The following is a 14,024-nucleotide window of genomic DNA, read 5'->3' as shown; positions in this document are numbered from 1 at the left end:
GGCCCGATCCCCAGTGGGAGGCATGCAGGAGGCGGCCAATCAATGTTCTCTCTCATCGATGTTTCTATCTCTCCCTCTCCCTTCCTCTCTCTCTAAATTCAATAAAGAAAAAAGTATTTTTAAAAAATAGCTCTATTGAGATATTATCTAATAGGCAGAAGCCAGGGATGCTGATGAACATCCTACAATACATAGGACAGCCCCCTGCAGGAGCAAAGAATAATCTGGTCCAAATGTCAATAGTGCCAAGGTAGAAAAACTCTGCTCCAAACGATTAATACCCAGAACCAGGTCATATTTATGCTTCCTCATACTGCATAGTTCTCTGCTCTCATGCTTTTCTGACCACCTAAAAAACTCACCTTCAGAATTCATAAAGAAACATTCTCTACATATCCTTCAAGGCCTAATTCAAATACTACACTTACTTCCTAAAGTCTTCTAAAAATTTTTTATGCAGAACTAATTACTATTTACTCTATGTATTAGTAATGTGTACCTTTCCTCTTTTACACTGCGTATTTCTGATGCATTGTACTCTAACTACATACTCACCCCCTATGCCCCAAAAAACTAAAGTCTTTAATGGCAGGTAGCACATTTTACTTACCACTGAATCACCATGGTATCTTAACAGTCACTTCTGAATGTTTGTTGGGCAACATGAATCTACTATGATATATCCAGCCCAGATCCTTTGCAAAAATGGCCCCAATAATTTATCCCATACCTGTATATATCTTCTTCCTTTTCAATCATTGTGTAGTTCCTCCCATCAAGAAATAAAATACAGCCCTGGCCGGTTTGGCTCAGCGGTTAGAGCGTCAGCCTGCGGTCCAGAGAGACCCGGGTTCGGTTCTCGCTAAGGGCATGTACTTCGGTTGCAGTTTGTCCCCAGCCCTGGCTGGGTCGTGCAGGTGGCAGCCACTCAATGTGTCCCTTTCATGTCGATGTTTCTCTCTCTCTCTTCCTCTCTCTCCCTCCTGCTCTGTCTGAATAAAAAAATGAAAAAATGGCCTCAGGTGAGGATAAAAACAAAATAAATAAAATTAAATTTTAAAAAAAAAAAGAAAGAAAAGAAATGGAATATAGCCCAGCCAGTGTGGCTCAGTGGTGGAGCTTCGATCCATGGACCAAGAGGTCATCAGTTTGATTCCGAATCAGGGCACATGCCCAGGTTGCAGGCTCGATCCCCAGCGGGGTGATGCGCAGGAGGTGGCTGATCGATGTGTCTTTCTCAATGATGTTTCTATCTCCCTCTCCCACTCCCTTTCTCTCTAAAAATCAATATAAATATATTACAAAAAGAAATGGAATATATTTCTCCACCTATATAATCTGAGCTTGGTCATGTGACTTGCTTTGGCTAGTGGAGCACTAGCTTTGGCTAGCAAGCATGAGGCAAGCAAAAGCCTGAAAAGTGCTCTAAAGTGGGGCTTGAAACCAGGAGCCTTCCACAGCCATTGTAGTTAATCCAGCCCACTAGAACTGGCCTAAACCAAAATGACTCAGCAAACCAAAAGATTTGTGAGAATATCTATTTGGGATAGTTTGCTAGACACAAAAACTTAACTAATATACCTGTTTTAACACTATCTTGCTGCATCAAATTTTGCATAAATTAACTTCTGAAAACCAAATCATACTCAATTCCTATTGAAATCTCAAAGGCCTAACTATGTCTTTTTTCCTACATCTACACCAGATGTAATGAATAGTTAATCTGGGGCCAAGGCAGAGAACTTTAAGCAAAAATAAAGCCACTTCGTTAGTCTAGATCCCACCCTTACTCCAATCTGATCTTACTATTTAAAAAAACATTTTTTTTTTCTTTATTGATTTTTAGAGAGAGAGGAAGGGAGAGGGAGGAAGAGATAAAAACATTGATGAGAGAGCCCTGGCCGGTTTGGCTCAGCGGTTAGAGCGTTGGCCTGCGGTCCTGAGAGACCCGGGTTCGGTTCCCGCTAAGGGCGCGTACCTCGGTTGCAGTTTGTCCCCGGCCCTGGCTGGTCGTGCGGGTGGCAGCCACTCGATGTGCTCCTTTCGCATCGATGTTTCTCTCTCTCTCTCTGTTCCTCTCTCTCCCTCCCACTCTATCTGAACAAAAAATGGAAAAATGTCCTCGGGTGAGGATAAATTAAAAAAAAAAAAAAAAAAACATTGATGAGAGAGAACATCAATCAGCCACCTTCTGCATGCCCCCCCACCAGGGATTGGGCCCACAACGTGGGCATGTGCCCTGACCAAGAATCAAAACGGTGACCTCTGGGTGCATGGGTCAACACTCAACCACACCAGCCAGGCTGATCTCACTTTTTAATAATTAGGACATATGTCAAAGCTTTGCAGCTTGCCATTTAACCCTACATATCAGGAAAACACCTAATCAAATTTCTTGAAAAAATTCAGATATACTATGTTCTAGCACTCCTTTTACTAGCAGCCAAACAACCCTATTCTAAAATTTAGTTAAATGGAAATTAAAAATTAAACAGATTCTCATACCATACTGACTCCTTCATAATCTCCTCTTTCAGGCCTTTTCTTTGCTTCTACAATTTTTCCTGGAATCAATGTCATGTTCACTTTCTTTGAGGTTGCTAACCTGTGTCCAGATCTTTAGTTTTACTTCCATTGTCCAAGGCTACTTCACAAAATTAATTATAAAGAATAGTTCAGTTATCTCACTGATTTTGACAACTTATCCCCAAACCATACCCTTGACCTCATCTAGACTCATTCACTTAAAATTTTTTTCCTTTATTGATTTTAGACAGAGAGGAAGTGAGAGGGAGAGAAAAATAGAAACATCGATGAGAGAGAACATCGACTGGCAACCTCCAACATGCCCCCCCACTGGGGATCGGGTCCCACAACCTGGGCATGTGTCCTGACCAGGAATCGAACTGGCTACCTCTTGGTGCACAGGTTGATGACCAACCACTGAGCCACACCAGCCAGACTACAATCATTCACTTTAAAATCAAGCTCTTATCCTCTGATATCAGTCCTCACTCCCACCTACTAGACTTGCTCTTGATCCCCCCCCCCTTTTCTCTAAGTCCTTTCCATTTAGGCTTTATTCCTTCCTTCCAAGGTTCATCAAGATTTAGCAATTCAATGATTTTTTTGCATTAATTATCAACTTTCCTATGTCTTGTCCCTCTGCTCTACCATCTCTAAAACACCCAAGAGCTCAATCAATCCAAGTACCCAGCCCTTCTACACTTATAACTAAAATTTAGACCAGTGGGGTGAAAGAGACAGAAAGATACCAACAAAATATAGATTGCAGTTACTACAAATTAATGTGTTCTTTTTTAAAACTTCAGCTGGGCCCTTAGCACTCATTGCCTACCAATCCTTGCTTATTACTTACCTCTTCTCAGAAGAAACGTGTCTACTAAATAAGCCAATTTCAAGGCCTTTACAACTGCAACTTTCACTGCCTCCTCCTCCTGTGCCAAACAAGATGTTTGTTCCCTCCCAACATATTCCCATCGGTCATTCTGTTTCTTGCATTTTCCCTTCTATCTCTTACTCTTTCCCATCAACATATAGTCCAATTACAAAATTAAAATAAATGATGTCTTTTAATCCCATCTCCATTCTTTTTTAAAAAATTGTTTGTTACAGATGTTTCTCCTTCCCCCCCACCATTGATTCCCACCTCCCCCTACCTCCCCACCCTGTCCCCACCTTTGTTGTCCATGTCCAATGTTCATACATACATGCATATAAGTTCTGTGGTTTATTCCCCCCCACCCCCTCTTCTGGGGATTGTCAGTCTGTACCCCACTTCCACGTCTCTGGGACTACACCGCTCCTCAGACTGTTATGTTCATTACATTCCACAAATAAGTGAGATCATGTGATATCTGTCTTTCTCTGCTTGGCTTGTTTCGCTTAGAATAATACTCTCCAGGTCCCTCCATGTCGTCTCAAAGGATAAGAGATCTTTCTTTCTTACAGCTGCATAGTATTCTTTCTTACAGCTGATGTATATGTACCATAGCTTTTTTATCCATTCATCTACTGATGGACATTTGGGCTGTTTCCAGTGAGATAACTGAACTATTCCTTAGCCATCTCTTCATTCTTATTTCCTTCTAAATTAAGTTTTTGTAAAAAAAACCTAAACAGCAGGCCCCCAAATAATGTTTTGTTGTGATGTTGATGAAATGCCATAGTAACTTAACTCTTGTTTATATCAATTAGCCTATGGTAAAACTAGTTTCATCATACGTTGGTTCACTCAAAGTTGCAGAGTCTATTTTTTTTTAAATCCTCACCCGAGGACATTTTTGCATTGATCTTCAGACAGAGCGGAAGGGAGAGAGGAGGGAAGAGAGAGAGAGAAACATCAATGTGAGAGGGACACATCAACTGGTTGCCATCCACACGGCCCCAACTAGGGCCGGGAACAAACTGCAACTGAGGTACGTGCCCTTAGTGGGAACCAAACACAGGACTCTCTGGTCCGCGGGCCAACGCTCTAACCACTGAGCAAAACCGGCCAGGGCAAAGTTGCAGAGCCTATTGACATTAAGAATTTACTGTTACTTGTCATTTCTTCAATGCTCTTTCACTCTTCACCCCATTACCACTGTAACCATTCTAAAAAAGTCATCAAATGCCTTCCTATTTCACATACCTAATATTACCCTGTCTTTATCTTACAGGAATCTAACAGTGCTGACTTTTTTTATTTCCTGGTTTTCTGCATATATATTTACTCTTAGCCTTTTATTTCTCATTCCAGTCACTAGTAACATGCTATTCCCCCAGGGTTTCACATTTTGACTTCAACTCTCCATTTTCCAAGGATGATCGTATTATGCCTGGTTTCAGCTATCATGGGTATATAGAAGACTACCACTTAAATGTCGGAAGTATTATATTCTTCTGATCTTAGACCAGAGCATGGTCGTTAATGGGTTTTAAAAAACACGGGTGGTCGTTAATGGGTTTTTAAAAAACACGGGTTTACTTAATGAATAATAAGTAACACCAACTGCTTACACTCTGCCAGACACTGTTCTAAGTGCTTTTCATGTATCAACATGAAACCAAAATGTCTCTATTTACCTGCACTTAAATATTTCCTCAAACTCAGCACGGCCACAACTTAATCTTTTCCATCATTTTTCCTCTTTTTCTGTTCTATTTCCAGCCATTAAATTCTCAAATCTGTCCTTTTCCAGGTATTCATCCCTTCAGACTAGACCCCTACAATATTCTAATCAGTCTCCCTCTGTCACTGTCCTCTTGTTCAATTTCCACATTGCTGCCAATGATCTCACCAGACCAAAGAATCATTATGATTCTCTTCTACATAAAATTCCTCAGTGGTGTTCCATATCTTAAGAAATAACAAACTCCACAAGGCCCTTCATGAACCAACCCATTTACCTCTTTAGACTCATTTCATTTTTTAAATCAATTTTAGAGAAGAGAGGAAGGGAAAGAGAGAAACATCCATAAAAGAAATATTGATAGGTTGCCTCCTGCATACCCCCTCCCCCCACTGGGGTTCGAGCCCACAACCCAGGCATGTGCCCTGACCGGGAATCTAACAAGCAACCTCTCAGTATATGGAGTGACACTCAACCAACCGAGCCACACAAGCCAGGGTAAGATTCATTTCCTAATATGCCTTCAAATGCACACTACTGCAGTATTCCCTAAGAGTAACTAACAGTTAATAAATGAATGATGCAACAGATTCTGTTCCTTGTACATCCCAAAGCTAAACATGCTATTATTCCTTGACTGGACATTCCTTCCCAAAACCTTTCCTCCTCTCATCATGCCATCCCCCGCCCCCCCAATTACACACACTGCTCTGGCATTACTTCCTCTAGGAACTCTCCCGATGTCCAGAGTGTGACGTCAATGTCCTCCTCTGAGTCCCTGACCAGGAATCAAACCAGTGACCTCTTGGTAAGTGGGTGGACGCTCAACCACTGAGCCTAAGAAAACCTTTTTTTATTCTCACCAGAGGACATTCCTACATTTTCATCTTCAGATAGAGCGGGAGGAAGAGAGAAACATCGATGTGAGAGAAACACATTGATTGGCCACCACTCACACGACCCCAATTGGGGCGGGGACAAACCACAACTAAGGCACATGCTGTTGGCAGGAATCGAACCCAGGACTTCTTGGTCTGTAGGCCAACACTCTTAACTGCTGAGCCAAATCGCCAGGTCCTAAAAAACTTGAGACTTAGATTTAGAAAAAATAAATACTTTTAGCTCAAGCCTTAGGCAAATTTCTTAAACATTTCCACCTGTAAAATGGGCCTGTGGTCCAGAGAGACCCAGGTTCGGTTCCCGCTAAGGGCATGTACCTCAGTTGCGGTTTGTCCCTGGCCCTGGTTGGTCATGCGGGAGGCAGCCACTCGATGTGTCCCTTTCACAGCAATGTTCCACTCTCTTTCTCTCTCCCTCCCACTCTATCTGAACAAAATATGGAAAGATGTCCTCAGGTGAGGATAAAAAAATAATAATAATAATAATAATGACAAAAGAAAACATCCTTGAAATAATGTCAAGGGAAAAAGGCAAGGTACAAAAGCAAACCTAAACCTGTAGGAAAAGACATGATGGCAATGTCTGTCCATGGGGAATAATTATGGTTATGAAACTTGTCTTTTTTTTCTTTAATGTTTCCATTGATTTTTTAGAGCAAGAGGAAGGGAGAGAAACATCGAAGTGAGAGAGAAACATTGATTGGCTGCCTCCTGCACATCCCCTACTGGGGCCTACTGGGGATCAAGCCCGAAACCTGGGCATGTGCCCTGACCAGTAATCAAATCAGGACCTCTCAGTCCACAGGATGATGCTTAATCCACTGAGACACACCAGCCGGGCAAAGCCACACATTTTCATCATCAGTGGTCAGTCTCATTGATGACAGTCTTCCAAAAGCCAGACTCCCTTAGAAAAATCACAGTATTCCAAAATTCAAGATATTCTAGAATATTCCTTCCCTGCTCACTTGTTCTCACTAGCTTTGCTTGCCTCAGAATGCTCTTTACTACTGTTCCTCTTCTCCTATCCTGTTAGTTCTCCTTGCTCTTCTGGATTGGGTCATTTTCAGCCTAAGAAAAAAAAAATCTAGTGTCTAAAGTTTCTATTTTTACTACACAAATGTAGTTAAAAAAGATCAAATGTAGTTCATATGTGAAGAGTAGAGTATGATTTGAAAATAACCGCCATCCGCCATAGTCTACCCATACCAGGCATGCCTCAGGTAAAAGTATACTGGTAGGGAGTATGGGATTGTTTGTATTGCTACTATTCATGATGGGCCACTGCTACAAACACACTCATTCATTATTTCATGTTAGACTGCTACAAAAGGAGCATTGTATTGAATTCAATGGTACTGTAGTGAAATAATTCAGTAAAAAAAAAATAAAAAAGTTTAAGCTTATTTCTACATCTTTCAAGTACTGGCACCACAAGCAACTTTGTTTCCTAAATTGAGATTATTTAAATATGGTGGCTTAATTGTCAAATTCGTAATACCTTTCAGAAAGCTAAAGAAATTCAATAATCTCTTTCAATACAAACCTGCAGTTTTAAAAACCTTCCTCTTGTTGCCCCTTAGCCTTTTCTCACTTCTCTACACCACTGCAGCTGCTCTTTACACTCAGCTGTGGGGGAGGGCAGATGAGGGATTCCTCTTGAGCTACTACTGTCATTACATGTTCAGCTGCCCATCGCTGTCACTGTCATATCCCCAGCTCTAACACCCCTATTCTAGTAACAGAATTATTAAGAAATGACACTACACACTCACTAAGCCTGGCTTTACATCTCTCCAAAAAATAAGATATTGCTTCAAAGATTAAGAAAATAAGACCAATAAGTTTATTTGGAAATTTTTTAAATATGTTAAAAACCAATATATCAGGGAAGTAAAGTACAGCACAGGAAATATAGTCAATAATATTGTAATAACTATGTAGAGTGACAGGTGGGTACTGGAAATATCAGGGGAACACTTTGTAAAAGTGTGATTGTCTAACCACTATGCTGTACACCTGAAACTAATACAAAATAATGTTAAATGTAAACTGCAATTGAAAAAAAAAAATTTTTACTCTATGTACGTAAGAACACTCACATTTCTATTTACCTTTTTACAACCCAACTAAGGCCTTGAGGAACATGAATACCATTCAACTCTGGTAAAGAACATCTAATTCTGTGGGACACACCCTTACAAGTGAAATGCTGACGCAAATTTGATGGAGACTTCAGCAGTTCTTTTAAAAAGGAAAAAACTCATACAACATCTTTAAGATTTACAATTTTTATTGTTTCTACAAAATCATGAGACCAGACCAGTTTTATTTAACCATTTATCTTTAAATTAAAGCTTTCTGCCCTGGCCAGTTTGGCTTAGCGGTTACAGTGGCAGCCTGTGGTCCAGAGAGACCTGGGTTCAGTTCCCGCTAAGGGCGTGTACATCGGTTGTAGTTTGTCCCGGGCCCTGGTTGGTTGTGCGGGTGGCAGCCACTCGATGTGTCCCTTTCACGTTGATGTTTCTCTCTCTCTTCCTCTCTCCCTCCCATTCTACCTGAACAAAAAATGGAAAAATGTCCTCAGGTGAAGAAAAAAAAAAATAATAATAATAATAAAATTTAAGATTCTTTTAAAAAAATGTTTTTATTGATTTAGAGGAAGGGAAAGAGAGAAAGATCAATGTGAGAGAGAAACATGGATTGGCTGCCTCCTAAAGACCCCCTACTGGGGGATCAAGCCAGCAACCCCAGCATATGCCCTGACTGGGAATCGAACCAGGACCTCTCAGTCATGAGACAATGCTCAATCCTGAGGCACACCAGCTAGGCTCTTTTGGAAATTTCGGTGATCACTTTTCATGTAACTATTTTCTTAACTATTCAAATTCATAAATTAGTAAAATAAAATTTTCAAGGATCTCTACAAGCGCCAATTTAAAATAAGATGATATAGTTTGATAATGAACAAAAACGATAACCGATACCTAAAATGAAATTTGGGGAAGACAACGGAAAAATGATTATGAGTGGAAAGGCATAAGGAAGTTGGCACGGGTAGGCTAGAAAGACAACAAATACAGCCCCCCTTAATTATAGCTTCAAATGTCTGGTCAAGCACTAAGAAACAGAGCTTAGAAAATAAAAGATAGTGGTTTACATGTGGCCCCCGTCCGTGCTTGACTATTAAATGTATAAAGTTCTTTGCTTTTCTTTCACATCCAATGAAATCTGGTAGAAATACAGAAAAATGCCCTGCCAAATAAAAGTGTTAGGGCTAGTGATATGGGGATGAGAAGAAGCTTCTGGCAGCCTCAGAATCATCAAAACACCTTATTTAACATCTTTTTTACGGGAATCCCATCAGTTAAGAATCCCATGCTTGAATAGCTCACCACTCTCAGTACTGCATAGTGTTCTTTAGGGAGCTGCTGCCACACAGCAGGGAGATCATCTATAACAAAGTCAGCCTTGGGGTGGAAAATGAGTCATAAGAAGACCAGCAAAATTTCCGTGATCTCTAAATAGTTAATAGTTTGCTCTCATCTCAGGTAAATTGTTCTTATTTTTTTGGGTGAGCTCTGTAACTTTTATAATGGAAATACAAATCTAGCTAAAAGTAAATCTCTTTTTAAATTTATGCTGAAAAGGTTCAGAAGTTAGAAAACAAAGACAAAGGGATATTGATTACCACTGGCTTTGCTGTTGTGGGCAATTCATTACTGACACATTCCTGAATCAGTTATGTTTTGAAACCCAGCCAGCAATAGCCAGACCAGCATCACTTTTTAAATTTATCATTTTAAAATTTTTCTCATTTTTTTTCCAACTAGAAATGACAGTTATACAACATTGTGAATATACTAAATGCTACTGAATTATACACTTAAAAATGGTTTGTGCCCTGACCAGATAGCTCAATTGGTTAGAGTGTCATCCCAATACATCAAGGTTGTGGATTCCATCCCCAGTCAGGGCACATACAAGAATCAACTAATGAATGCATAAATAAATGGAACAACAAATTGATGTTTCTCTCTCTCCACCCCCTTCCCCTCTCTCTCTCAAAAATAAACAAATAATACATTTAAAAAGAAAATGGTTAGTTTGTTATGTGACTTTTACCTCAATAAAACCAAGGTCATTTTCTCCACTCTATTTAATAATTTAGAGTTTGGTGTAATAAATAAATAAGGTTTCCTCCAAGTACTAAGGGAAGAAATCATCCCCAGGGTCAGCAGTTAATCCAAAGAATTAATGAGGACATACATTTAGCAACATCTTTTATCTCAATATAATTTTTTAATAATTAGAAAAAGCAGTTAACATTCATTTCAGTTATCGTGAAAGATAACATATAAAAAGCAAACTGATTTGTGTTCTTTAAACCTCAAAGAGAACAACTGAAACCACATGACTTAGAATAATGGCTGGCAGAACTCCACCTCTGAAGAGTCTACAGAGGTGTCATTACTCCATTAGTGATAATGGCTATTGATCTAGCCTCCTGGAATAGCTAGTAGGAAAAACAGTATTACAGATAGCAAGAATTTTAAAGTTTATCAATTCTACTAGGAAGGCTTTTTAAAAAAAAATGTAATTAAGATAGCCTCTTGGCACCAATGCCCCCCACACACACCCAGAGTAGCTCAGTAATTCCAACAAAATTAGCAGCCCAGAACCTTTTTCTACAGCCCCCACCCCAGGCAAGTACCAGTAGCCTACTTAGAATATTAACTTCTCAGGAGGCCATTAAAATCTAAAGGACAAGACAGCATTGTCTAACCAATAGGAAACATCTAGGTGTTCTCTCTCCTTAGATGCAAGACTATACATTTGTCTTAGAAGACTAAACTTCCCTCTTTCCTCCTTTTCAAAATATTGCATATAATGTCTAGCCTGGTTACCCACATAAAACTACCACTCTGCACAGATCCCAAAAGTGTTATTACTAGAATAATTTCATTAAATGCAAATAAATGTAGTCCCTTTAACATGTAGGACTCAATGTTTTCTTTTTATCTTCCAGTATTTTCCAAATTCTCCACGATGAGATGACTTTCATAAGAGGAAAAAAAACAAAGTTTTGTAAACAGTTACCATTTTGAGAACCTATTGCATTTATTTAATCCTCACTACTAATTTAGCAACTAGGTATTGACCCATTTTACAGATGAGGAAAACAGGGTTCAAGGTAAACCAACTTCTTCAAAGTCACAGTAAACGGGTTTGAAAAAAAGGGCCTGCTTTAAGTTACAAACTGCTCTTTCCTCCAAATTCCATCAAGGAGAAGCATAAATATAGCAAAAGAGAATTTTTCCAAATCCCAATCTAGTGTTTTCTAACAGAATATTCCCTAACATTTACTGAAAATGACCCAGTAGGAAGTCATGATTTTTTAAAGGTTTTTATTAAAACCTGTCAAGTTAGTAACATGTAATAAACCCAAGTATACAACCTGGTTCCAGCACTATGATCATAAAATGTATTCTTGTTTAAAATTTCTATCTTTATTCCATCACTGCCCAATTTTAATGGTTAAATGTTTAAAAATACAAATGTATCTTACACATGCTTTTAAGAAAACTAGAAATAGGAAAATGAATAGGCATATCTAGAGGTCAATGACCTGCATATGTAAGGGTAAATGAAATTCTTATTTTTTGCACTTATCCTTATCTGGTGAAAGATGAAGTGCTCAATTCCATCTGGCATATCTGCTAATTTCTGCATTACCTTGGACAAATGCCATTTGCATACTCCCTACCAGCCCTTAGGTGCATTGCAGCCTCTGTGTCATTGTGTGTGACATCACTGGGTTGCTATGGATATATAGGTTCGAGGTCACTCGATTTTCTGTGAAACTAGAAGTATGGAAAAATTAGAAGAGTCTAAATGACACAAACTAAATATATTTCCAATATTGATAACTATTAAAAGTACAACATATCATTTGAGCTTTAAAATGTTTTAAGATCGAAAGTGTGGTAATACATTGATTCAGTGGTACTACCAATTTCAAAATCAACTGTCTTCCTTAATGAGATAAAATGTTTTGTTCATGTAGCTGGCTTAAACAAAAAGGCATCAGCACTATCATCTTTTGTGAACTCATGAAGTTATTCAGTAATCTGTAATACCTATACTGCTTCAGTAAAATGATTTAACATGCAAGATACACTCCTAAATCCACTTCACACTGAGGATACATTTTAAAACCTTTGTTACATAAGGTAGAAGAAAAGTTAAATATTAAGATAGGAGGAGACCTAAATCATTAATTGAATTAATTTTTCATGTTTCATTTAATAATGTTCAATACCTCCCCTCACCAACATCAAACTCGTTGGCAGCCCATTAGATAAATGTGGTGTTATTGACAAAATGGTGCAATACAGACAGTAATCTGCAGACAACTGGAGATCAGTATTCCCTTTTCATCAGCATGAGGATACGCTAGCTTTTTTGTTGTTTTCCAAGCCTCTGATGTATCTAACAAAACAATATTTTTAAAGAAAGACTTTTTCCTCTTTAAAATAACTCCTCCCAGCCTCCACCCAGTCTAGGCTCTCTGCAATATGACAAATGCAGAATCTTCTGGAATGATTTGATACTGCCTCCCACCACCGCTTTGTTTGCAGTAACAGATTAGAGAATATTTTTTCAACTTAGCAGGAATTTCAACAGATGTGTGCCTGTATTTAAAAAACAAACAGCATGTCACAAATTGAACCAGTCAGATAAATTCACAACCTTTATTTTGAAAACAATACCTACCCTTTTCAATACAAAACATTAGAAAAAATGAAGATGACATGTTGACAACAATCAATGAAAACGGTAACAAAACAAACGTTCCCCCTTCCTAAAGGCACGAGAGCTTTGCTTGGGAAATGGGAGAAAGAGGAGCCTTTTGTTACGAAAAACGTGAGGAAGGTTTCGATTTTGCACCACTGAGCCCACGTTTTCAGGGGAGCCTACATTTCTCCCAGGAAGGTTCTACAGGATCTGTCAGGAGAGGCAGCGGAAAAGATTGGGTGGGGGTGGGGGGATGTTAGGAAACCAGGAGACAAGCGGAGTGAATGGCAAAGGCGCCGCCCAGACACCAGGGAGAGAAAGAGGAACCGCATCCATGCGGTCCCCCGCCCCCACGCGCAGGCTGGGAGGAGGGGAAGTGGGGCACAAAGGATGCGCACGGCCCCCGCTCACGCCCCCAGCAGCCCAGGAGGGCAGAGACCCCGTTTCAGAGACCAGCCCTGCAAGACCCCGCCCCAGCCCTGGCCCCGGGAGGGCCTAGGAGGCAGCGCCGCCAGCCCTGGGGCACACTCAGGGAAAGGCCGCGTCACAACCCGGGTCCCCATTCGCTATCGAGACCCTCCTCGGACCTTTTAGTGAGCGAGGAGGAGCGGCCAACCCTGCAGTCACCCCAGGCGACTAGTACTCAGATGGTCCACGCGAAGGCCCGCGTCTGCGAAGGGGCTGGGGCGATGCGGGGGAGGGGAAGAGGAACTCACGTTCTTCATGGCCGCGGCCATGTGGTCGGAGCGCTCCGCCTGCTCGGCCGGGCTTTCTGCACCAGCTGCTCGCGATCCACCATCTTCCGGGCTGGGTCGGGCCGGCCTGATCACCGGGAGGCCTGAGGGCTCGGAAGGCTGGAGCCGTGTGCCTGAGGGACCGACCCAGGAAGCGGGCAGCAGAGGCGACAAGGGGGCGCGAAGGTTATGGCTCGAGTTGCAACCGCGGGAGCGGTCGTGAAGCGGCTGCGGCTGCTGTGCGTGCCGCGGACAGACAACCCCTTGAGGTCCCGCCCACGCCGCGTGACGCACAGAACCTGCCCACCCGCGCGCCCCGCCCAGGCCCCGCCCCGGCTCTTCCGCTTCTCGGGCTTTCCCTCTGCAACTCTGCTCGTCGCCGTTTTCTGCGTGTCCCTTCCGTCCCCGCTGCCCCTCAACAATCTGGGTTCTAAACTTCACCCCGGTTCCGCGTCCCA

The 14,024-nt window shown here is 41.1% G+C and overlaps 1 protein-coding gene across 1 annotated transcript in view; it reads right to left on the bottom strand.

The window, feature by feature from the left end:
* Positions 1-13,631, bottom strand: part of YWHAG (tyrosine 3-monooxygenase/tryptophan 5-monooxygenase activation protein gamma) — a 30,653-nt gene extending 17,022 nt beyond the window's left edge. Inside the window, 2 exon segments of the mRNA XM_036280085.1 lie at positions 13,549-13,595; positions 13,598-13,631. Of these exon segments, the coding sequence (XP_036135978.1) occupies positions 13,549-13,595; positions 13,598-13,631 (81 nt within the window).
* Positions 13,632-14,024: the final 393 nt, after the last annotated feature.

Source organism: Molossus molossus, unplaced genomic scaffold (assembly GCF_014108415.1).
Source record: "Molossus molossus isolate mMolMol1 unplaced genomic scaffold, mMolMol1.p scaffold_m16_p_3, whole genome shotgun sequence".
NCBI classification, from domain to species: Eukaryota; Metazoa; Chordata; class Mammalia; order Chiroptera; family Molossidae; genus Molossus; species Molossus molossus.
The sequence above is the reverse complement of the archived record's forward strand: the minus strand, read 5'-3'. Positions and strand labels throughout refer to the sequence as shown.